At 39.5% G+C, this 23,027-nt stretch overlaps 3 protein-coding genes across 4 annotated transcripts; 2 read left to right on the forward strand and 1 right to left on the reverse strand.

Moving 5' to 3' along the window:
- The first annotated feature begins 20 nt into the window (after nt 1-20).
- phyh (phytanoyl-CoA 2-hydroxylase) lies at nt 21-6,538 on the forward strand. Its single transcript, XM_044022726.1, has 9 exons — nt 21-489; nt 1,361-1,425; nt 2,499-2,609; nt 2,863-3,031; nt 3,107-3,188; nt 3,985-4,166; nt 4,561-4,710; nt 4,842-4,973; nt 5,669-6,538. The coding sequence occupies exons 1-9, from the start codon at nt 400-402 to the stop codon at nt 5,720-5,722; spliced, it is 1,035 nt and encodes a 344-aa protein (XP_043878661.1). The 5' UTR covers nt 21-399; the 3' UTR covers nt 5,723-6,538.
- Nucleotides 6,539-7,942: 1,404 nt separating this feature from the next.
- Nucleotides 7,943-14,333, forward strand: ucmaa (upper zone of growth plate and cartilage matrix associated a). The gene is made up of 5 exons (XM_044022242.1): nt 7,943-8,071; nt 9,475-9,534; nt 9,689-9,781; nt 12,426-12,524; nt 13,846-14,333. The coding sequence occupies exons 1-5, from the start codon at nt 8,014-8,016 to the stop codon at nt 13,932-13,934; spliced, it is 399 nt and encodes a 132-aa protein (XP_043878177.1). The 5' UTR covers nt 7,943-8,013; the 3' UTR covers nt 13,935-14,333.
- A 636-nt stretch (nt 14,334-14,969) lies between these two features.
- mcm10 (minichromosome maintenance 10 replication initiation factor) lies at nt 14,970-22,957 on the reverse strand. Of its 2 annotated transcripts, none has more exons than XM_044020453.1 (18): nt 22,757-22,957; nt 22,210-22,284; nt 21,861-22,136; nt 21,539-21,766; nt 21,131-21,274; nt 20,832-21,003; nt 20,568-20,733; nt 19,952-20,119; nt 19,408-19,524; nt 19,094-19,290; nt 18,217-18,311; nt 17,304-17,417; nt 16,658-17,152; nt 15,935-16,059; nt 15,734-15,847; nt 15,416-15,561; nt 15,282-15,324; nt 14,970-15,179 (listed from the first exon to the last, which is right to left on the reverse strand). In XM_044020453.1, exons 2-18 carry the CDS (start codon nt 22,214-22,216, stop codon nt 15,096-15,098), a joined length of 2,691 nt encoding a protein of 896 aa, XP_043876388.1. In that variant the 5' UTR covers nt 22,217-22,284; nt 22,757-22,957; the 3' UTR covers nt 14,970-15,095. The 2 variants fall into 2 exon arrangements, with proteins under 2 accessions (XP_043876388.1, XP_043876387.1); XM_044020452.1 differs by having other exon boundaries at nt 20,832-21,006.
- Nucleotides 22,958-23,027: the final 70 nt, after the last annotated feature.

A 23,027-nucleotide genomic window follows, 5' to 3' on the forward strand; every position in this document is an offset into this window, starting at 1 on the left:
GACGAAGCGAAGTGACAAGGGCGAAATAAGAACTTATTTCTACATTATTTCTTACGACTTTATTATCATAATATTATACGTATACATATATACATCAGTATGGCCCTAATGCCCCGTCGTACACATCTAAAAATAGGATTAAATGAGCATTTGTGTAGAATATTGGTGGGGAAACATGCAGCATAGAAACTATCCGTCTTAAAGCTGCTCTATGTTTAAAGTCACTTCATTGTCGTGCCAGGCCTGACCTCAATCCTCTGACGTTTGGGAAGCTTTGAGTGAAAGTAGTATTGTGAAATGTGAAATGTAGCCTAGCGGTGGGTCTTGAAAATGCAGCCTCTGCTGTAACAGACACGTATAGTGGACTTTCTCCTGTTTACCAGGGTCACTTACAGAGAGATGGAGCAACAACCGGCCAGGAAGACGTCTCGGGCTTCGGAGAGACTCAAGCTGCTCATCAATCACCTTGATCGATCACAGGCTACGATCGTATCCTTTTATTACGCCATTGTGTCACGTTTGCAGGATCATCATTCAGCGGAACACACTGTCCCGCTACCCGAGAAAGGCGCAGCGAGCTGCCGGGAGCAGTGGTGGGTCAGGTCGGGGTCTCTCTGCTGTCTGCAGGCCTGCAGTGGAGGTAGTTTGAAACATATAAGGATTTAAAGATAAGGTTAAGTTTTTGTTTAGTCATTGCTTTATCATGCAGGGGAAAGATAGCACTCAAAGATCAGATGTTAGTGTTTGTGATGTGACAAATCAACAACAACAACACACCGTTACGTATTTTACATGCTCAGAAATGTTTAGTGAAAATTATGTCGCACAGCAAAATACATAATAATAATTAAAATTATAATAATAACGATAATAATAATAATAAGCTACATCATCTATATTATCATTATTGTTATTATTATTATTATTATTATTATTATTATTATCATTGTTATTATAAACAATGATATTACAGAACGTACTAATTCCAGTATGTTTCCCTTCCTCACTTTACAAGTGCAGGTAAGCAAATAAACTAAATATTTAAAAATAATAATAATAATATCAGTCACGAAATGATCTAGACAAGATTGAACAAATACACACACAGTTTAAACAGAGTTTTATTTCTAACCTTTATATTTTATATATTTATAAAGGTTGATATGTATGTATGTTTATTGAAAAAGTGTCTCATTCTTAATTTATTTTGTTTATTTGTCACTATGAATTAGATTGTTTTGTACTGTATGTATGTACAGTGGTTCTCAAACTGGGGGAAGGTGAACCCCTGCCAGTACATGTCACACTGTCAGGGGATCCATCCGTTACTTGATTTTCCCCCTTGACTGGTTTTGCTCAGAGAGCTTCACGGACTTCAGCTCTCACCTCCACCTACAGCAGCAGCAGTCAGCCACAGAGACTGAGGTGAGGATCCGCTTTGAATTCAATCTGACTCCAGAGTTGCACTACAGCTTTTTGTCACCTCAGGGTAAAGGTTCTTTACACACACACCACGTTTAGCATTCACCTTTGTCATAGTTTGCTTTCAAAGGCTACAGTGTCTTTGTTTATTTAAGAGACAATTTAGAAAGATGCAAAAGCTCAATTGATTTTTTTTTCTTTTCTTGAGGAAGCAGTAACTGTTTTTCATTATTTACATTATTTTGAAAGCATGGTTTAAAATAACAACATCAAAGTTGTGTTTTTGTTGTTTTTTTTAATTCTCACTACGCACCTCAACCTTTGTCCTCGTACTGTGTGAGTTTAGTGCGCAGGAAATAACAGTGTTAGTGTCACAACCCAGCTCAAGTGAAAATTAAAACAACTTATAGTAACGCAAAACGTGTTCTTAGTGCCAAATATTTTGTAATGAAGTAAGTCAAAAATAATTGAGAAAATATTAACATTAACTTTAGGTAATGGGCGGGTGCCAATCAAGATGTAAGATGTTTATTAGCCATTTGTTCAAAAGACAGCGCAAAACTTCCAGGGTCAGTGATTTGGAAGGCAGAGAAAACAAGAACAAGGCAAAAATACAAAAAATAATATACCAAAAAGAGAACTCTAGAAAAGAAAATATGGTTATGAGTATGAGTAAAGCATGTATGAGAGTTTTCTAGATTACCACAAAAAGTCTTATAATTTCCTTCTTGGGCCATAACCTCACTCACTCATCTTCTACTGCTTCATCCTCCACATATAGTGTCAATCCCAGCTGACACAGGGCAAAATGTGTGGTACACCCCGGACAGGTCACCAGTCCATCACAGGGCCACATAGAGACAAACAACCCTACACTTTCACACTCACACCTACGGTCAATTTAGAGTGTCCAATTTGGACCATAAGCCACATCCCCAAAACATTTCTGTTGCTCATGGGAAAAAACAGAAACCTACTTGCGAGATGTAACAAAAGACTGCACTCCTGTTCCTCGGCTTGAAGGTCATTGTAATACAATAGTAACTGCAGTGTTTTATCATAATTTGTCTTGGCAGATATACTTTGCAGAATGACCTGCTGACTCCAGAACAACAACTGTTTTATGAGGAAAATGGCTTCATTCTCATCAAGAATCTGGTGTCTGAGGAGGACATCAACAAGTTCAGGTGACCATCACAAACTCTGGCAAAAGAAAATAATCACTTTACACCCAGTGTATAATGGAATACTAACAGAGGTAATTGAGTTTTCTATCATACGGACCATCATCAGCCAGTTATTTGAAACTAGAGAATCACTATGCTGTGTGATAATATTGGAAATACTGCACTTTTGTGTTGATTTCTTTCTTCTTAATTTCTCAGTCTTTCGGACGTGTTGTGAAGTGCTTAACGACCACGATGTGTTTACAATCTTTAGGAAAGAGTTTGAACGGATCTGCCGAAAGGAAGTTAAAATTCCCGGGCTGGTGGTGATGAGGGATGTGGCCATTTCAAAGTCTGAGTTTGTTCCGGATCAGAAAGCTGTCAACAAAATCCAGGACTTCCAGGAATCTCCCGAACTGTTTCGGTACTGTGCACTACCACAGGTACAACAACAACAACACAGACCTATAGTGGATTAAAAAACTTTTAATTTTAATACCGGTTTTATTTTATGTCAGATCCTGAAGTATGTGCAATGTTTCACTGGACCAAACGTCATGGCCATGCACACCATGCTGATTAACAAGCCTCCAGATGCAGGTGAGGGAATCACACATTTGAGACACTGAATGCACTGAAATCCAGACATTTTCCAGAACATTTCCTGCCAGCTCTCTAGTCACATGACTGGAGTTGAGAACTGATCATGCATTCGTATAAATCCAGAATACATGGGAAGATGTGTTCACCCACTGGGAAATGTCATGTGAACTGAGAATGTCTGCAGACATTTTGCCGAGTTGTGAGGACGTTCAGATAGCACATTGACAGAATAAAATTCATTTATCCAACAGATATCTCTTGAAAATGTCTGCTTTACCCATTCACGTGAACACACTGAAGTCTGAACCATTAACTTTAATTAATTTCTAGTTGCTCTCAATTGTCAAAATTTGTTTAGCTGTACAAAATATTGACATAAACTCAAGGTTTTTAGGAAACTGTGATTGTGAAACTGTGATTCAAATTTTTTTTTCCGACTTTAATAAGAACAAAGAATGTGTTAAATAAAAAATATGTACAGCAGATGATTTGATTATGGTAAATGGTATGGTAAACAGCCCATTCACATTCTGTGGGCACAGCCGTCAGGAGCAACGTGGGGTTAACTATCTTGCCCAAGGATCAGCCACAACCTTCCAGTTAAAAGCTCCACCACTCCACTGTCGCTCTGTCAATGAAATTTAATGAAGGCAAAATAACTTTTAGCCAAGATAATTACATTTATGATGAAATGTTTCTTGTTTATTTAGAATTAAGTGGATCCCATTGAAAACAGACCAATTTTAACTACTGTAAACAGGATCTTTTGTGTGTGTGTGTGTGCCTGTTACAGGTAAGAAGACATCCCGTCACCCGATGCATCAGGATCTTCATTACTTTCCGTTTCGACCAGTCGACCGGATCGTCTGTGCTTGGACGGCGATGGAAAGAGTGGACAGGCAGAACGGCTGCCTGGTCGTCCTACCAGGAAGTCACACCGGCACGCTGCAGGAGCACGACTACCCCGAGTGGGAGGTATGGATTAACACTCACTCTGCAACTCACAGTGAAGGATCCTTCCCTCGTGGAGCAGTTTCTGTCAAGTAGGGTCCCACAGAGACGAGGAAGTGTGCGTCAGTGTGTGTGGTGTTGATTTTATTATTTACTTTACGATATCTGCCACATTTGTACATTCAAATCGCTTCAACAAATGTTATGAAACATGCACGGGCCAAGGATTGTGGGTACTTACGCTGGGCTGAGCACTTCAGCAGAGTCTGATGACAAAATATCCTTGACTAACAGCCATTCAAATGTCCTGCCTTGACTTTGAGACACAGCCACTACCTTAAGCATAAAACAGGCACACACACACACATACAGTGTTTATATATATATATATACACCACAGCACTGTCTCTGTGTTCAGGGCGGAGTTAACAAGGTGTATCATGGAGTGCGAGACTACGACCCACAGCATCCCAGGGTGCATCTGGAGATGGAGAAAGGTGACACCGTCTTCTTTCACCCACTGCTTATCCACGGCTCTGGCATGAATAAGACGCAAGGCTTCCGCAAGGTACTACACTACCCACAATGCATCTGGTGTTCTAGCATTTCCCCCCTACCTAACACCCTAGACAACTTAAAAAAAAATAAAACACATACTACATGAATTACACACCTTTGTGTGTGTGTGTGTGTTTCCAGGCCATCTCCTGCCACTACGCCAGCTCTGATTGTTATTACATTGACGTGAAAGGAACCACGCAGGAGAACATCGAGAAAGAGGTTCTGGAGATCGCAGCCAGGAAGTACACTCTGGACAGTATCTCATTTGCGGTACACATTTTCATCTTTTTTTTTTTTTTATCATTCCTACAGAGCACAGTGGCTCAAAAGGCTTCAAAAATGTGGCTGCTCAATACTGTTAACACACAATTCTACATGACTGCCTGTTTTGGGTCAGTTCAACCATATGACAGTTTGTTGTTATGACAGAAGTTTAGTGAATAGCCACCAGGGGGCAATACTGTTGGTTGCAAAAAAGAAAAAAGAAAGGAGTCTACTGCTCACTTAATTAAAGCATCAGTAAACATTTTCCAGAGATGTTAATGGTCTCGGTCGCTATTTTCAGGTGTTTAATGGCACCTTTATTTAAGCAGGTAAATCCCATTAAGGGAGACCTGGAGAAGATAGGCGGCATTAAAACGCAGAATAAAAACAATGTCACAAGTAGTATGTGATGAAATCACCCTCAAATACTGATTTAAAAGAACAGAGGAAAAAAAGTGAAAAGGGTCTAAAGTAAAAAAGTGCAGAAAGGACAAAAGCCATTTTACCTGTTTCAGAGTGGGCATAAGGAACAGGAAGCAACAGATAATCCTGGGAATGAAAAGACGACATTGCTGATGATGATGTTGTTGTAACTTATACTACCATTTAGAGGATATTTTCTTTTGTTCATCCTGGATCCTGCACTGTAAATTAGCATATTCCTGCAAGGTGAACTGACCCTTTAACCTTTACTTCAACAGGACACTTGGGCTCTGCGAGGGCGTCTGGTGCAAGGAGAGAGGATTTCACTGTGAGACGAAGATGCTACACGGCCGCAGTCCGCCCAATCACTGAGCTGATATCAGAGCAGATTGATAATTTTCATGTGCTGCAATTCTGCAGTTGAATTTTTAGATTTCTTAACACACGTAAGCGATAACTTGAACCAGCACTTCTGCCTTATAACACAGTGCACATTGTCTAATTTCTGTTAGAAATATTAATATATAAATATTTTAATAATGGGTGAATGGATTTTGTTTTCTTTCAATTTAAATCGTAATTTTTGAATAGATATAATAAATGTTGCTGCTATACATTTAAAATATGAAATGTTTTTTCGATATTAAGATTCATGCTAAGCAATGATCAAGCGATATACTGATTAGTGCGTTTGGTTTGTCAAAAAAAAAAAATCTAAGCCTATGAATGATATATGCATCTATGTTGCACAGCTGGAAATGTACAGCCCCATGCTGCAAGGTATTATGGGTAAAGGGCTCAGATAGATGAAAATGTCTGGCTCAAGCCAAACATTTTTAAATTGTTGACTGCTTCTGAAAATTGTCGGAGATAATGATACAATAATAGTAATAATGAGAGGAAAACTTCAAATTATGAGGTTAAACCCAACCAGTACGTTGGAGAGAGAGGTTGACACAGAGTAGGGTCTGTAGATGATATCCACAAATGAAATAGATTATAAAAGCAATTACTTCTAATAATTTCCGGTAGGTTGTACACTTGGAGGTGTAATGCTGCTGTCTTAGCTCTTGATTTCTTATTTCTTACAAAAACAAACAAAGGTGTTTATTAAAAGTTTGTAATGAGCCTGTTTGTCAGCAGGTAAATTGATGTCTCTTCTGATTTTGTCACCACATCGGAAAATGTGTCACAACCAATTGACCAAATTTGAGGGAATCCACATTCAGATGGCTGATATGTGCGTATGCGTTGAACGTGCTCACACCTGCGTATTCACATAAATATCCAAATGCTCACACAGCAAATAGTTTCTCTCACACACTCAGGCTCATTAACTGCTAAACGTTTCCCAGATCTGACTTCAGATCTGTAGACCAGGCGTCTTCACCCAGTTTCCTTCGCACAAAGCTCATTTCACATTTAACGACCTCACTTTTTGTACTTTGTAACTCTATTGGTGTAAATAAAACTCCTGCACAACGTGGCGTTTACATGCTGGTATGTGCCGTGAAGTGTAAACCCTCTGAACCCTGACGTCATTTATATCCTGATAGAATGATAGTGACAAGATAACAACAAGATGTTCCCGTCTGCCAACACATAAACACCATTCACTTACATTATAGAGAGAACAGTGTGCTTTTAAGTAAAACTGAGGAGCTGAATTTGTTGCCTTGCAATTAAAGCTTGGATATATTTTGCACAGATTGATTGAGTTGTGCCTCGTGTGTCCACAAAAACCTGCACATTTGCACAACGTTGAGTGTGTGCTTGTTGATGAATGAAAGCATGTGTGGTCCATCTGTTTATACTTTCACATTTGATTTGTGTATCTTTGTAGAGATCAATGAGGTGATACAGTATGGACACCCCCGCCTTTACAGTAATAATGATAATAAGAATTATTATTAGCATTTTTATGTCAATGCATCTATTGTACAATTTTGTTTTTGTGCATTGGCAGGAAACAAATAGCAAATCACACTGAAATCTGATTCTAACCCAGAGGTCCAGTAAGGAGGGGACCAGTCAAGTGATAAAAAAAGTCTGTGAGCAAGAAAACAATTGTTCAGTAGTGGTGGGTGATGTTATGATATCATGATACTCCATCATGATATCAAGCAAAACTAACATTTGTAATAATATTTTATATAATTACAAAGTGAATTCTGCGGGCTACATGAATGTGATTGAAGAGCCGTACTGTATGTGGCCTGCGGGCCACAAGTTTGACACTTCTGCTCAATGCTTTGTGGAGATGAATGTTTAATTCGACTTGAAATAAATGACATATACTATACAAATGATCACACTTTACCAACATCCTTATCAGACTTGATATGACATTGCTTCTCTCGTCTTTTTTCTTTGATAAAACATTCACACACACAAAAATTACACTTAGCCCTCAATTTCCTTTTCTTCTTCTTCTCTTAAATCTTGGACAGTCAAATTCCAGCAGACTTCCCTTCCCCTCCCTGAGCCTTTCTCCCTCTCTTCCTCCTCCCACTCCCTTCCTCCTCTCCCCTCTTCATCGCCCTCTCTCCCCTCAGTCGAGTTAAGTGTGTCATTCAGTTCAGTCCAGTCCAGTTCTCACCTGAGGTTTTTTTTTTTTCTCAAGATGTTGTGGGCTCGAGTCTTCGTCCTCTCTGTGCTCACCACCCTCCTCATCCTCACCTGTGAGTATCATATGTGGACACGTCCTTGGGGGAGATAAACAGAAATGGTTGGAGGGAGTACATCACTGATTTGTGCAGTCAGAGCTTTAAACTGATAACACTTTTTGACTTTACATCAGCACACTGCGTTTCTTTAATCTTAATTTTTTCATCTTTTTTATGTAAATGAACTTGTTGAAATTATTAAGCTTTTGCAGATTGTTGCTTTACATCTACTTTTATTTCATCAAAGTTAGAAGTGTGAGTCGGACAAGTGATAAAAACAACATTTCTGAGTTAAATCTACAGAGATTTAGATGTTTTCCACATTGTTCACTTTTTCTCTTGGTTTATTAACATTCAGAGCTCAGCAGCAAACTACCTGAGACAGAGTCATCAGTTTGTTAGTGTCTCTCCGGCTTCTGCTGACATTCAGGAACCTTTTATCCAAATAGTAATAACAGCTGAGCTGAGTGTGGAGCTGCAGAGCGTCGCTGCTAAAATCGAATAAAGTGATCCAGTGAATTCACTGCTGATGCAGTATTGTGAGTTTGGTGTGGAAAAAAACACAGAGAGTTACCTAAAATATGATAGACGATTAGATGATCAGCTCTGGCTGTTTAAACATTAAAGGAACAATTATGGCCAAGATAACTTTCTATTTACTGGTGAAAACTGGTGTTTATAATAGGCTAATAAACAATAGAATATTTAAATAGGTTTTTTCTGCAGTTCTTTTTTCAAGGTTGCATTTCTCACTGTAGGGAGGAAGCTTCATCTTTTAAAGGATGCTTTATAAGAAGTCAGATATACATACATACATACTTATGCTCAGGCTTTGTTTATACTCGAGAACCATTGAGGGGGAACCTTCATTTATGATGATACAGGCATAGACAAACAAAAGGCATTAAAAGAAAAGTGTCATATCTGAATGACCAGAATGTAAAATATTACATTAAAACCTTTAAAAAAGGGTTATAGGTTTATGGTTTAAGATCACATTTCTAAAAAGTCCAAAGCAAGGAAGTTTCCTCAATTTAAGAGTATGTATTATTCCATGAGTCAATTGCACTCATAGAGAAGGCAGTCTTTTCCCAAATTTAGTCTGTTACATATAATATTATGTATTATATTACATTTTCCAGACCTCTACTTATGATTTAAACATATGCATTAAATGTCAGAAATGTAATTTTATGCACAAATATGTTCTTGTCACATATGCACTGTGATCTGGGAGGGAATGGTTTATTGTTTTTGAGAAGTGAGTCCCCAATAAAATGTTTAGGGAACATTGATCAAGTGTATGTGCAGGATTTTTGATCAGTTAATTAGACACACATATATATATAATGTATAAATATATAAAGACAAACATGAGCTTTGGTGTAAATAACACTTTCTCCCTCTTTTGCCTATAGTTTCCAATGTGGTGGAAAACACAGAAGTGCCAGACAGCTCACAACCAGCTGATGCTAAAGGTGCCACCCGTTATATATATGTTATATATATATATACATATACACACATATGTATATATGTACACACTATATATATATACAGTATATACATATACATTTATATAACACTCTGTCCTTTATGTGTGACCATGAACATCTGACCTCTGACATTTAGGCACATCACAGCGGGTGTTCATGCCTGTGTCGGACGCCTCCAACTTTTTTAAACGTCGTAATCGGCGCTCATCCCGATACTATGAGATCCAAGGTATGTTTCAATAAGAGCAATGCTTAGCTATGTATACCTTTAACCAACCAATGTTCTTTATGCTATATCTCCAATTAAAAAGTCATTTAACCCCAAAGCCCCTTTATTTCAGCTGGTCATCGGTTGATTTTGGTCCATACGTTGACACTGTCTTGCAAAACACTTTGAATTGTACACTTTGAGTCTTAAATATCCTGCCCTCTACAGGTTAAAATATTGCATATTGCTTTTTCAGCATTATTTTCTCTTTTTCCCCCAAATTGACTACTATGCTCTACTCTGCTATATTCTACCCTACTTTTCTTCACTCTAATCTGCTATACGCTACTACTACTCTACTATACTCTAATCTACTAATCTACTAGTCAAGGATCAAACCCATAACCTTCCAATTGGGAGACAGCCACTCTGCCACTGATCCACAGCAGCCCCTAACTCTAGTCTACTCTACTACTATATTAAGGGTCTTGACTAGGGACATGATGGCATAGAAAGTCAGGGATCAAACCCCCAATCCCCTTACGCTACTCTACTCTACTATGCTCTACAATATTCTACAGTGATTTACTTCACTCTAAGATACTCGTCTCATATTAAAATGCTCCTTGAGTTTTCATGAACTGGACTTGCAAGGGACATAATGGACCTTTGTCCTGCAATGTGGGTCTGTTTATTGTTTTTTTTTCTTTTTGCATTGTGATGAGTGGTTGAACTGACCCACAGTGTGTCTCTCGTCTCTGGGGGCCTGCTCAGGGGACAACATGTGTTTTTTTCTGATTTTCCGAGTTCCCCCTGTAAAAAATGTCAAGGATGGGAAACCAGTGTTGTCTGGAGTATTGGCATGTGCTGATAATTTCCATGCTTCCTCACCCTTAGATAACTAACACAAATCTCTTTTGAGTGATCGTTATTAGTTTGTCTATTAGATTCTCCTGAAACATCTCAAATGTGTGTTTGAATATTTGGTTTGAGTTTGAGAGTGTGACACTGATGCTGACAATGGAAAATGAGCTTATAATACAGAGAAACTCAGGGCTGCTCCATAGTGCCCTGTGACTCCTTCTGCAGCATCCAGCTTGCGTGTGTGTGTGCTGCTACTCTACAGAACAACACCTGTCTGACTTTCCACTACTCTATCTCTCTCTTTCTCTTGAACCAAACCAAAACCTCAAACTTTACGAGTTGGAGAATTTACTCACACAAACACACAAACAAAGTTCACAAGGTCAAACAAACCATATTTGAGGCTGTCCAGCGTGGAACCACATCAACCACTCTGGCACTGTGGGGTAAAATCAACCACACATAACACCAAATGTAATTAAATATGGCTGTTACCTACTAACTACCAAACATCTCACTCATTTGGATGGTGGTTTCCTATGCAGATGACAGACAGGACCCATTCCCTCCCTAAGAGGAAAAAGTGACAAGAGGATCAATGCCGCATGAATTTAGCTTTACTCACTTTTAGAATCTTAATGGTACCTTTTAGTGCAGAGGTCTCAAACCTGCGGCCCGTGGGCCACATGTTTTTTTATTTTGCATATAATAATAGGGTTTCTTTGTGCTATACTGTATATATACACACACATTTATTTTTGAAATAGCATGACAAATGTTATTGTAATATCATGATGGAATATTGATATAATTTGGGGTTGGACTTTTTCTCACTTGTCTGGCCCCCTCCTGACCAGACTAGACTCTCAGTGGCCCCCAGGTCATTTGAGTTTGAGACCCCTGCTTTTGTGAAATACTTTACTTTAAATCTAAGGCTAAGGCTCAGGATTGTGCTCAGGATTGTGTCAGTAAATCTAGGAGAAACTTTTCAACATGTTATCAGATCAAAGGGCTAACTCTCTCTGCTCATGAGGTTAGACTGTTTGACTATACTCTTAAGATGCCAGGGAGTGTGAGTGTCTACTATGTCCCATGCTGGTTCACAGAAACCTCAGCAAACTTGGCAAAGTCCATGTTGATCATGTGTCAATATCTCATGCAAACGTACCTCAAAAAACCTGACCTTTCCCTTTAATATCTCTTGTGTCGTTATCTAACAAAATGTTGTGTTCCATAATGCAACAAACATGATTACATCATTATTCAAATGCAAACAGAGATAGTCGATCAGACAAACTGTATGCAATATTGCATCTGACCAACTGATCCATGAGTGAGATACACTAAGGCCAATATTTGCATGTATGGTTCAGAAATGAAGGCATAATGAAGAGCTAGTGTGGAGGTAAGCAACATATCAAGTATAGCACAAAACCAGTGCAAGTATAGCACAAATCATTGGCCTGTTTTGGGGTAAAATACACGCAAGTCTGTTCTTTACATTAATACTTGTGTTGCAATATCTACACTTACGAGATGTAGTTCAAGTTAAATGACAGACAGTGTATACTAGTGATGTCTAGAGCAGAGAAGTTCAGACAGTGTTGACAGAGCAGGAGGGAGGTTTGGGTGTTTACACAACTATATTACATTACACTACAGTACAAACACCCAGTAATTACTGTGCAAATATGAGGCGCTTATCGTTTTGATAGGGGTTTTGCAGTGAACATTATAGGTCCAGTAATGGCTAAAAGACAGGATAAAAGATAAAAATCTCTTTGACCTCTTCTCTTTGCAGCTGAGCAGAGGGTAAAGATCGCAGCGAATGAGCGGTGGAGGGAGCACAACGAGGAGCAGAGGAGTCGGCGTGAGAATTATGCTGAGGAGGCCCGTGATGGTAAGACCTGGATGCAGCTGCTTTCATTTCCAATAAGAACAAAAGAGAGGACATGGAATATAACATGGAATAAAGAAGTGGTAAAAAAAAATCCTAAGTCAGTCGTTGGTTCCCCTTTCCAGAGTAGGGTGAAAATACCAACTAATTGGTGTATCTAAAAATCACTCCGCTCCAACGAAGATAGCGACTTATCATATATGAGGACTAAACTTAGCTGATCCTTGTGGATAGCCTGAGTCTTTACTTAGATGTCAACTGTCATTGGAAGGCTCAGGAACGTTTCGGGAGCCACGAGCCTGTGGCCACAGCAGAGTGCCTGAGACGGCGCACCAATTCAAAGTGTTCATTTGTGGTTGACCCCATGCTGACACTCTGGCCTGCTGCTGTCTGCTCTATATGATGCAGTTGCACTGATCGTATCTAAACTAAGAACGGCAAACCATAAAGACGTGACTGGGGTTTATGTATGTGAGAGAAGCAGTGTTTGGGGTCAATGGATTAGTGTAGAAAAACAAAAAGATGTGCACCAATTCACAGAACACACGTTATGTAGAAAACTGGCTTGTTGTATAAAATAACTTTCTCTTTAGGCCACTATTTTATTTGTTATACTGTATTCACACCTTGTAGATGTCAAAACATGTTGCACTGACAAGTCATGTTGGTTTTGCTGCCACACTACCAGCAGTTTGTGGGTTAACACTTAATTTGTTGACTTAATAAATCAGTGTTATGGCTAATATGTCGGTATGTGGCGGTTTACTGACACTAAAATGTGCACTTAGCTCAATGCTAACAATTTAAAGGACTACAATTCAGGATTTTGATTTGATTTGTGTTTCTGGCTTTGCAGAGAATTTGCTTAAATTCGCAGTAAAACAGTGAGACATTTAGCAAACAATACAATACAGCTGGCAATAGCAGCATTAGCATTTTCTTTTTGAGGATGCGTTTTTGGCAGCTCATGATTATTAGGACATATTTTCAATCATATTCCCTCTTCTATCATTTCCAAAAAAAAACTTGTGAAATAATTACCAATGTGGACATACTTGGTTCCTGGCAACTTTGTTGTCCAAAGCAGTTCCTGTTTGGTCTCAAACAGGAGCGCTAGGTTGCATTGCTAATGCTAATAATGACACAGGTACTTTACAACCACGGTGGCCAAGAGGATAAACATAGTGATATCAGGGGGCCAATATGAATGTGGATGGCGTCAGTTTTAACACCATGACACCACAACTGTCTTGCATAGAAAAGAAAAGGGTTTATTAGGTAAAGATGATAAATCATTTTTCTAACTTAACTTTGTAATCCACAGAGATAAACGAGAGAACGAGGGAGACGAATGAGCAGGTGCGAGAGTATCACTACGACGGCCGCTATCCTCGCTACTACTGGTCCCACTGAGCTTTTACTTCAATTGTCTTTGACATGTTGAGAGCAAGTGCTGCAGTTACTGACATTTAATTAATAATACGTTTACTTTGACTTATTTTCAAGATAAATTGAGCAGTATGTCTCCATGTCGAACTGTAAAGTGTATTAAAAGTGCACTTTTTCTTTTGTATCCAAGCCAAATGTTATCATATTAAACATTGGGTTTATGTTTTGCATGCTTGTTTTTACTAAGTTTTACATACAGGTATACAGCTATGTCCTTTAAATAGCAGGGAGAATTGACAATAACAGATCAACCTCGTATATAAAGACCTTTCTTGCTGTAGGGGGGGATTGTGGTTTTGTTTTCATTAAGTCAGAAACGCATTTTCTTTCAGTCAAAATGACAAATAAATATGACTTTCCTGATTCCGAGACCAGTGATGTGTCTTACACAAGCTTGCACCATCTGGTATTTGGAGTATTTAAAGGGTGGAGGGAGGCGGTGTGGAATAAAAGAAGATGAGGTGAGCTGCAGAAGTCATCAGGCTGAAATGATTCCCACATTCCAGAGTGGAAATATTGGACACAAACCTGGCAACCAAGAGACAGGAGAGTGGGGGAATAAAGAGCAGCGGTGGAATAATGAGCACAGAATAAACCTTCAAAATGATCTGGTACTGTAGAACTAAAAAAAAAAAAAAAAAAGAAAAAGTTTTTCCTCAAGATTATAATTCCACCACAGACAGTCTCTTTTTTAGAGGCTGTGTGGATTTGGCTCAGCATATGCGACCAGGCCTCGGTATTCACTGCACCAACACAGTAAGGCAGCAAAAGCAAAACCAGCGCCTGTTACTGAAGCAGCTAAATGGAATTCAGCCGTCAGTCATTTTTTTGATAATGATAAACAGTCAGACAACCATTAACAGATTTATATAGATTTAAAAATAAAAATATAAAATCTGACTTGATGCTGCTGTTTAAAACTGTTTATAATTTAATCTAATCTAATCCATACTTCCACACAGCCTCTGTGTGCTCGAAAAAAAACCATTTTACATAAGATGTTGCAAATTATTACTTTAATAAGCTTATTTCCAATGTAATCACCATAATCCATCATTTTAAAAACCTAATTTATACACTTGTAAGACACCTAAAACATTTAAAGTTAAGTACATGCTGTTTCAGTCACTTCATGCTGCTGAGGAACTTGGCGTGCTCCTCTCCTCGAGGCTGAAGAAGCTCTCCACCGATCTTTGGTCCTGTTTTCTCCTGCAATGAAACACAGCAGAACAATATCACATCTGGTTTCTTTCACCACAGTAAAATATGATTTGCCTTTTAAAGTGAGAGGAAACCGGAGAAATGGTTTACCTTAAGCATCCCGTCACGCTCCCATTTAAACAGACCACAGTTACTGGAAAGATCAAACGTTTGTTATTAATAAATCATCCTAAAACTATTAAAAGGAGAGAGAACGCAATCAGAGGAGAGAGAGAGGGACTCACCTGCAGTTTTGGTTTGGCAGTCTGTCCAGAGCAATGGCTCTCTGTCCACACGGACACTTGAAGAAGCGCTTCAGTGCATCGTGCCACCGCAGATTATGATTCTCCTCCACACAACGATCGGCCGGCTTAAAATAGGTGTAACTACACTGGAAACAAGGAATTATGGGAATAAAACTGTTTATTTTCCCAAAGTATTAAGAGAAAGTCAGAGGTGAACGATCAGCTCCACCAATCCTGATTTATACACTAGCTTACAGATGGATGGATACGTGATCTCTTTATTGGTATCACATAAAATACATGTGTTAATGTCAGTACCTTTGTACACGTGACCGCACGACACTTCATCTCTCTGACTCCTCTCATCTTCTCCTCCATCTGCTCTTTCTTCACCAGAGGATCAAAGTAGCGCTCCTGAAGCTGGTACTCCGCCTGAGAAAAAGATGTGTGATGAAATCAGATGTGCTTTCGATGAACTGGGCTATAAGTGCCAAATATTAATACACGTGTTGATCATACCGCCTGCAGTACAATCCCATGACGAGATTTAGCATTGAGGATCTTCTGGAACTCCTCTGACTCCATGTAGCGGAGCTCATCTCGCTTCTTCTTCTGGGCTGGCTCCTCCTTTTTTGACGATTCACCTGCACAGAAAGGGAGTGGGTCAGACAAAAGCAAGGCCCAACCAAAAGTACATATAAAACGCTTATTCTAATATAATTTTCAAATTAAAGTGATTTTACACTGATAAAAAACATACTTATGGGTTAAATGTTCTATTCATACCAATAAAACCCATTTAAATGTTACACACTGGACCTGTGAAGCAAAATGAAAGACAAAATGAAAGACAACTGCTAAAATCTGAATTAAAACAAATAAAAATACTGAAGCTATCCTAATATTCAGCATTTCTATAAGGTACTATATAAATTTGTATTAAAAAACAACATCAGTTAGAGAAGAAATGTATGGAAGAGGATTAGGGCCACATGTGAATTTCTTTGGAAACAAAATTTAAAACAGAATTGTGACTTTAATCTCAGAAGTCAGGCTGTTTTCCCAAAGTTGTTTTACATTTGGCCCTAAACCTCTTCCGTAGAAATGTCTCAGAATAAAAAGAATTTTAAAAAGCTCATGTGTCAGACTCCACATGGATGCAGGTGATTTTTGAAAGACAACTAAATGAACAATATCGGACAAATCTTAACATATCACATGTATGTGTGTGCCTGTGTTTACCAGTGGGTGAGGTGAGATTTTTCTCCACCCGGGTGCTGATTTCATCGTCGTTACTCCTCTTCCTCTTCACAGCGTTGGGGTCTTCTTTTTCAAGCTTCATGTTTTTACCTCGCAGTTTCTTCAGAGCAGCTAGTTTAGCCGTTGATAAGCTGAGAGCCCTGGGAGCAGGAGCAGAAGGTGGGCTTCTCTCAAAAAACAGAATGTCTTCACCCTCAGAGAAACCTCGGGCCAGTGTGGGCGTGTGCGGCGCTGCAGGGCTTTGTGTGGATTTGGGGACCTGAGAAGCTGTTTTTGGGGACATAAGACCCTCTTTTCCCATCGAAGACAACGACCCGGCAAGTTTGGGCCCTCCCGAGTTCTGCAGAACCTTTTTCTGGATCTCATCTGCTCTTCTTCGACGGTTGTTCAGAAACTCCCGCTGTTTCTGTTTCTGGTGCTTCAGCAGGTCTGAGGCTGTGATGGACTGAACTGGAGATCCAGTCACATCTTTAGAGACTGAGGATGAAAACATAGATACATCAGGCATTAACCCAGGCACTGGCTCCACTTTCCATAACTAACCTCAATTCAAGTCACTTATACAAGCTTTCCATTTTAACCTCATGTGGTTTTCCGAGGCAAAAACTTGAAGGCCATCACCGTGTACCTGATTGGTTGCCCTTTACTAAGTGCTTCTTCAGCTGCAGAGCTCCAGGCGTCGGCACCGACATCAGGCTTTTGAATTCGTTTGAACATCCTGAAACCTCACCAGACTGCAAGGCTTAAAATAAATATAGAAATAAAATTAGCACAGTATTTTTAGAATGATATTTGAGCTATTTGAGTTGATGATAATTAAAACATATTTAGACATATCAAGGAAGCCAGGCAAAATCAAGTAAACTGTTGGAGTACTGTCTTTGCAAATAGCAATGTTTGGACAAATGATAAAAGTAAATTAACCCGTAAATGTACAGACAACTAATGGCGGACGACTTTAACAGGGAAGCAAAGCTAGAAATGTGATTATTCTCAGGCAAGATCCAATTTTCAATGTTTTCAACAGGTACGTAATTGTTTCACAGTTGAATACACATTTATTCGAGGACTAAAAGAACATAAAACTAGGAGAGTGACAAATGTTGTTTGAATTATTGACTGATTTCCTGCTTTTTCCTATTTTCAAATCAAACCAAAGCCTTTATGAATCATAACAAAATAACATGGTGAGATACCAAGTGATTCCCATCACTAACATCCTTGAGGGACTGTATCAAAGATGTTTATGACATTTGTATGAGTCAGAGATGAAATGCAACTTTTGGCACAATAGTTTTGTCTGTATAAGTGTATCATAGTTACTGCTGCTGACCATGACAGTAAATGTCATATATGCAGAATAAACTAGCACATAACAACACCAGCATGTGTCCATTGTTCTTCAATAAAAACAAATACTAGTAAAAAAAAAAAAAGTGTTGAAAAGAAAAAGCCTTCAGAAATCCAACTATCTGACCTGTGACTGTGTATATGTTTGTATGCAGCACATATGTGTGTCCATCTGTGTGTGCGGTTCTTACCAAGTCTCTTGGCCTGATCCAGGATCTGAGCCGAGCCTTTCACAAACAGCTTGTCCAGAGTTCCCTGAGTGGACTTCTTTGGCTTGGACGCCGTTCTGTAACACACAGAGCAGAAGCTGAAAATGACCGGCGACTGACACTCTGCCCAGACCCACACTGTGTTCCTGGCTCCGTAAGCTGCACTTACTCTGCACAAATTGACTCCAACACACAGTGTAAAAGTGCAAATATAAATTCAGCCAGAATCCAAGTTTGCTTAACTCTTTACTACGGAGTTATTTTTAAATGGACTGAATTAGCACTTTGGTTTGGACACAGGGGTGTGGTAATCCAGGGCAAATGGCCACTAGAGGGCAATATGGTGCTGCCCCACCACTGCCACATTATGAGACACCTTCTGCCAATAAGACTTCAAATAACTTGGTCTTTTTAAAGATGTAATATATGTTGTTTGTTAGTGAGCCGGGAAATATTAAATAATTGTCACGTAAAATGTATAGTTCATAATAATAATATTCTCGATGGAAATTGGTGAGTGATTTACAAAGTGACACAAACTTCAGTTTCCATTAGGAAAAGACCATAAACAACAAGTTTTGCATACAGCATACATTTAAGCCCATTGTTATTAAGGCAGACACTGTTGACTCTGCTGTCCCTATTGGCAGCCATGTTTCCACTGAGCTTGTACCTGCTGTTACTTTATGCTTTGATGACTTACCACAAATGCATATAACGAATCACTACAGTGAGCACAAATGAAACATTTCATCACATTTATCGACTGTTTTGCTTGATATTTTTGGTTGTTCTTACTGAGACAATTTTCATCAAAAGAGACGATTTAGTTGAGGCAGACATTGACACCACGACTCACAGTGATGCAGCGCAGGCGGCTGAGGAAACGCCGCCATAGTGGAAGCCGTCCTGACACAGCCGCTCTTTCAGGCTGCCGTTCTTCCCCTTCATCTTGTTGGGAGCTTTTCCAGAGTACGACGACTGCAGCTCAGCTCTCTTTGAGCTCATCTTCTTATACTGAGCCTTGACGTGATACTGACAGTACTGACAGTCGTACTGCAAACAAACAAACAAACCACACAGACAACAGTAGAAAGTGATCCCAGGTGAGACTGTGGGCTGAAGGTATGAGGGTTTTACAAGTGTAACGTGCATGTCACAGGACAAACGTACCATGTTGACGATCTGAGAACAGGGGTCTCCGTTCTTCTTCATGGCTTTGCAGGTGCTGAAGTCCTGAGATTCACCCATGAGCAGCACCTTCTGTGGATGATCCACCGTCAAGCTGACCTGTACATGCACAAACCATAATTAAACCAGTAATCTAAGTACACCTTGGCATTTGTCATCAAAACTTTTTTGATAGACGAGATAGAAATTAAGGGTAGAATATCCCTCTTCAAAAAGTTTATTTTAACCAGATTAAGGGAGAAAAAAGGAATTTGATAGGCTGTCTAACAGATTATTTATTCACATCCTTTATCATTTTATATTATTCATGTTTATATCTGACTTTCTCTTGGTGTAAGCGGAATACACCTTTAAATATATGTAGCAATTTGTAAATGAGGTGTAATAGGAAGTCAACCGATGGGTTATTAGTTATTAGTTTTATATAGTATGATGTTCACATGCTTGAAATCACAAGCATTCAATCATTCAGACTGTTCTCAAGTTACATACTACGTACAGTAGATACTACAAGCTGCATACTCACCCCGTCATAACCGTCTTTCGGCTTCATAAGGTTCGGGTTGAGGATTCCAATAACGGTGCCCACCTCGGTCTTCCAGTGCTCTTTGTGGACGTCGCCAAAAAGCAACAGAGACACAACAACTTCAAGGTTATGGAGGTCGTTCAGCTTCCAGATGCTGAAGGTTTTGCCCTGCAGATGAGATAAAATCCAAGTTGGATGAGTTTTACCATTTGATTTAAAAAAAGAAAAAAAGAATCTGAGATTTGTAACTACACGGAATACAAACATGGAATAAAAAGAAATATTTGAAATTAGTAAAGAGACCTGGGGGCCAATGAGCATCTAGTCTAGTCAAGAGGGGGCTGGACTAAAGAAAAAAGTCCAGCCCCCATAGCGGGTGGGCAACATGATCTTAAAATGATAACACAATATTCAATCATAATATCACAATAAAGATATTCATGATGACCCTTTACAGAATTTAGCAGTAAGTAAAGTTCTTGTTTTGACACACAGCCTGTCCAGGACGTACTTCGCCTTTCGCTCGAACGTCAACAGGCTCGAGCTACGAGATGAAAAAAAACAACATGTTGAACTTAGTGAAGATAGAGATATGAACATATGAACATGGACCTACACTGGTGCTGCTTTGTGGTGTGGCCTTACTGAGCACCACCGCAAACGTCACCCAGTCACTGTCCTCCAGATTCTCCCGAGTCAAACGCTCCGGCACCTGCGACAGCCTGATCAAACGGCGGCTCGACATTTTTTGGTCCATCTCGGTGGAAGAAACACGAGGTTTTCTGATGTAAAATAACATTGAAATAGAAATTATTGAGAGGGAACTGCATGTATTTGTGTGTAGACCTATGTTTTTTTGATGAAATTTCTGTATCCTGACCTGAGCCGCAGTCCCGAGTATCTCTCAACACCCACGTCTTTAGGAAGAGCAGGGAGAGAAGGTGGCTTGGACGGTGCAGCTGGTGCAGGTTTGGTGAGTGAGGCTGGAGGTGAAACTTTCTCTACTGGCTGGAATGTGCTGCCAAGCTTTATCTCCACTAGTGGGCCTCTGTCTTCTGAGGGGAAAACAACAAAGAAAATACACTTAATTATCTGTCTGTATATAATGTACATTCTTGAAGTTACAACAACTGAAGAATTTAAGGGATTCAGTTTTTAAAATGAAAGTGTATGTTTCACCTGGTGATGTGCTGGGTTTGGCTTGATGAGCTACCCTTGGTTTGCGTTTGAAAGAGTCGGCATTGTTCAGCTGCTCAAAGAAGTCAGTGGACTCCTGCACTTTTGTGTTTCCTGATCTGGCAGGAGTAGATGAAGATGCTGGCGCTGAAAACAAAAGCACAATCAACTTCTGCTTCACTGTGTCGTTATTTATTTACATTATATAAAAAGTCACAAACTTTAATATTTTGCTGGTGGTTTAACTACAAAAATTACATAAATTAACAGGTTATATTAAACTTGCTGAACCTAGACCAGAACACAGGCCTGTACTAAGCCAAATATTAGAGTATGTGACTTTTTTGGCAAGGCAGTGTACTTTGTGAGTAACATCAAATAGCAACATTTGCCAGTAAACAAACTCCTTACATGTTTGTATCTTGGTCTTTGGTGAGGGCGCCCCTGGTTTGACCATAGTCACTTTGGAGGTCAGCTTTGTTTGAGGTGTTGCTTTGGGGCTCATGTGTCTGGCAACAGCTGAGCTCCCTGCAGTCCTGACTGGAGTGGATGGGGTGGATGATGGAGTGGAAACCTTCTGAGTTGCCTCCAGCTGCTGCTGCAGTCTCTGCATCTGCTGCTGCATCTTCCTCAGCTCCTCTGAAGAAGGTGGACAAAACACTTTAATCAACTAACATACATTGTGTGCATGAACTAAAAAGGAGAATTAAGGACAGACTGCAGTAACACAGACCTTGTAAATCATCATTAGACCTGGCCTCCACTTTTTCTTCAGTTTCTGTCTGCTCTTCTTCCATGTCTCCAACATCTCCATAAAGATCTGACACTGCGTCCTCAGTCCCTGCATCTCGCACTTCCTCCTTGACCCCATCTTCGTACTCCTCCTCATCATTTTCATCATCAAACAGGCCGTCCAAGTCATCTGCTGGCTCCTGACCGCCCTGATCTTCTCTGCCAACATCCTCGCTTTCAGTCAGCAAAGCCGTCAAAATGTCAAGATCATCCTCACCTGAACATATTGTAAATGTCATGACCCTTGAACAATTGAAATAAATATACATTTACAATCTTCTCATACTTACTGTCCATTTTAAGGATATTAACAATGGGGCTGATGTCAGGTGATCAGGTGATGCAGAAAAGACAGGGTCAGCTGCCTGCAATTATATGACAAATTATTTAAACTGTATGTCAAACAAATGTCAGGTAAATATTATGATTCTGACAGCCCAATAAAGGAGAAGCACAGTACTTGTGGGTTTTTTTTTGTTGTGTCAGATAATTAAAGATTAATTTTTGCTACTGAGTGAAACATGTGTTAAAGAAATTTGCTTTGCAATAATATGCCTTATTACTGGATTTCTGCCTAGCATAATGTGTTTATCTGTACAGCCAAGTGACTATCTCTGAGCAGTGTAGTAAAGACCTGTGCGGATATAAACAAACACACAAAAACACAATAGTGACTCCATTACGCCAGTAAAAAATGCAGGTTCCTCCCTCTCGCACGCGAGATAATATGGCCTTATTGACAATGAACATATTGTTGAGGTTAAAATGTAAAAAATTAGAGGTTAAGCGTCCTACGTTACGTTATTTGCTGAGATGTAACGAAAACAGCCAACTTACCTCCGACTCTACTGGAACAGCTTCGTGTACGCTTCCAGCTCAAATGCAACGTTGACGGACTTTATGATCACTCCCAAACTGTTACTGTGGTCCGTATTTCCTGGTTTGTATATTACACGTAGTTATATACAACTCATAAAGTTGCGTTCATATGAAAATGTCTCATTTAGTCCGTGTCCTTCCATTTACAGACAGTCAGAGCGAGGGAGAAAATCTAAACTGGCGCTAAACGAAGGACCCCGCTGTGTTGTCATTTTCTGTTAGCTGCCCG

This window comes from Solea senegalensis, linkage group LG3 (genome assembly GCF_019176455.1).
Source record: "Solea senegalensis isolate Sse05_10M linkage group LG3, IFAPA_SoseM_1, whole genome shotgun sequence".
In the NCBI taxonomy this organism is placed as follows: domain Eukaryota; kingdom Metazoa; phylum Chordata; class Actinopteri; order Pleuronectiformes; family Soleidae; genus Solea; species Solea senegalensis.

What these genes read in the sequence shown, in the direction of transcription:
- ucmaa (XM_044022242.1), top strand. Translation starts at nt 8,014, where the DNA reads ATGTTGTGGGCTCGAGTCTTCGTCCTCTCTGTGCTCACCACCCTCCTC. An exon ending in CACCCTCCTCATCCTCACCT is followed by an intron (nt 8,072 to 9,474) that starts GTGAGTATCATA and finishes TTTTGCCTATAG; the next exon opens with TTTCCAATGTGGTGGAAAAC. An exon ending in TGCTGAGGAGGCCCGTGATG is followed by an intron (nt 12,525 to 13,845) that starts GTAAGACCTGGA and finishes TGTAATCCACAG; the next exon opens with AGATAAACGAGAGAACGAGG.
- mcm10 (XM_044020452.1), bottom strand. An exon ending in GTTCTCAGATCGTCAACATG is followed by an intron (nt 19,291 to 19,407) that starts GTACGTTTGTCC and finishes GTTTGTTTGCAG; the next exon opens with TACGACTGTCAGTACTGTCA. An exon ending in CTGCCAAACCAAAACTGCAG is followed by an intron (nt 15,325 to 15,415) that starts GTGAGTCCCTCT and finishes TGATCTTTCCAG; the next exon opens with TAACTGTGGTCTGTTTAAAT.
- phyh (XM_044022726.1), top strand. Translation starts at nt 400, where the DNA reads ATGGAGCAACAACCGGCCAGGAAGACGTCTCGGGCTTCGGAGAGACTC. An exon ending in AGTCAGCCACAGAGACTGAG is followed by an intron (nt 1,426 to 2,498) that starts GTGAGGATCCGC and finishes TTGTCTTGGCAG; the next exon opens with ATATACTTTGCAGAATGACC. An exon ending in ACGACTACCCCGAGTGGGAG is followed by an intron (nt 4,167 to 4,560) that starts GTATGGATTAAC and finishes CTCTGTGTTCAG; the next exon opens with GGCGGAGTTAACAAGGTGTA.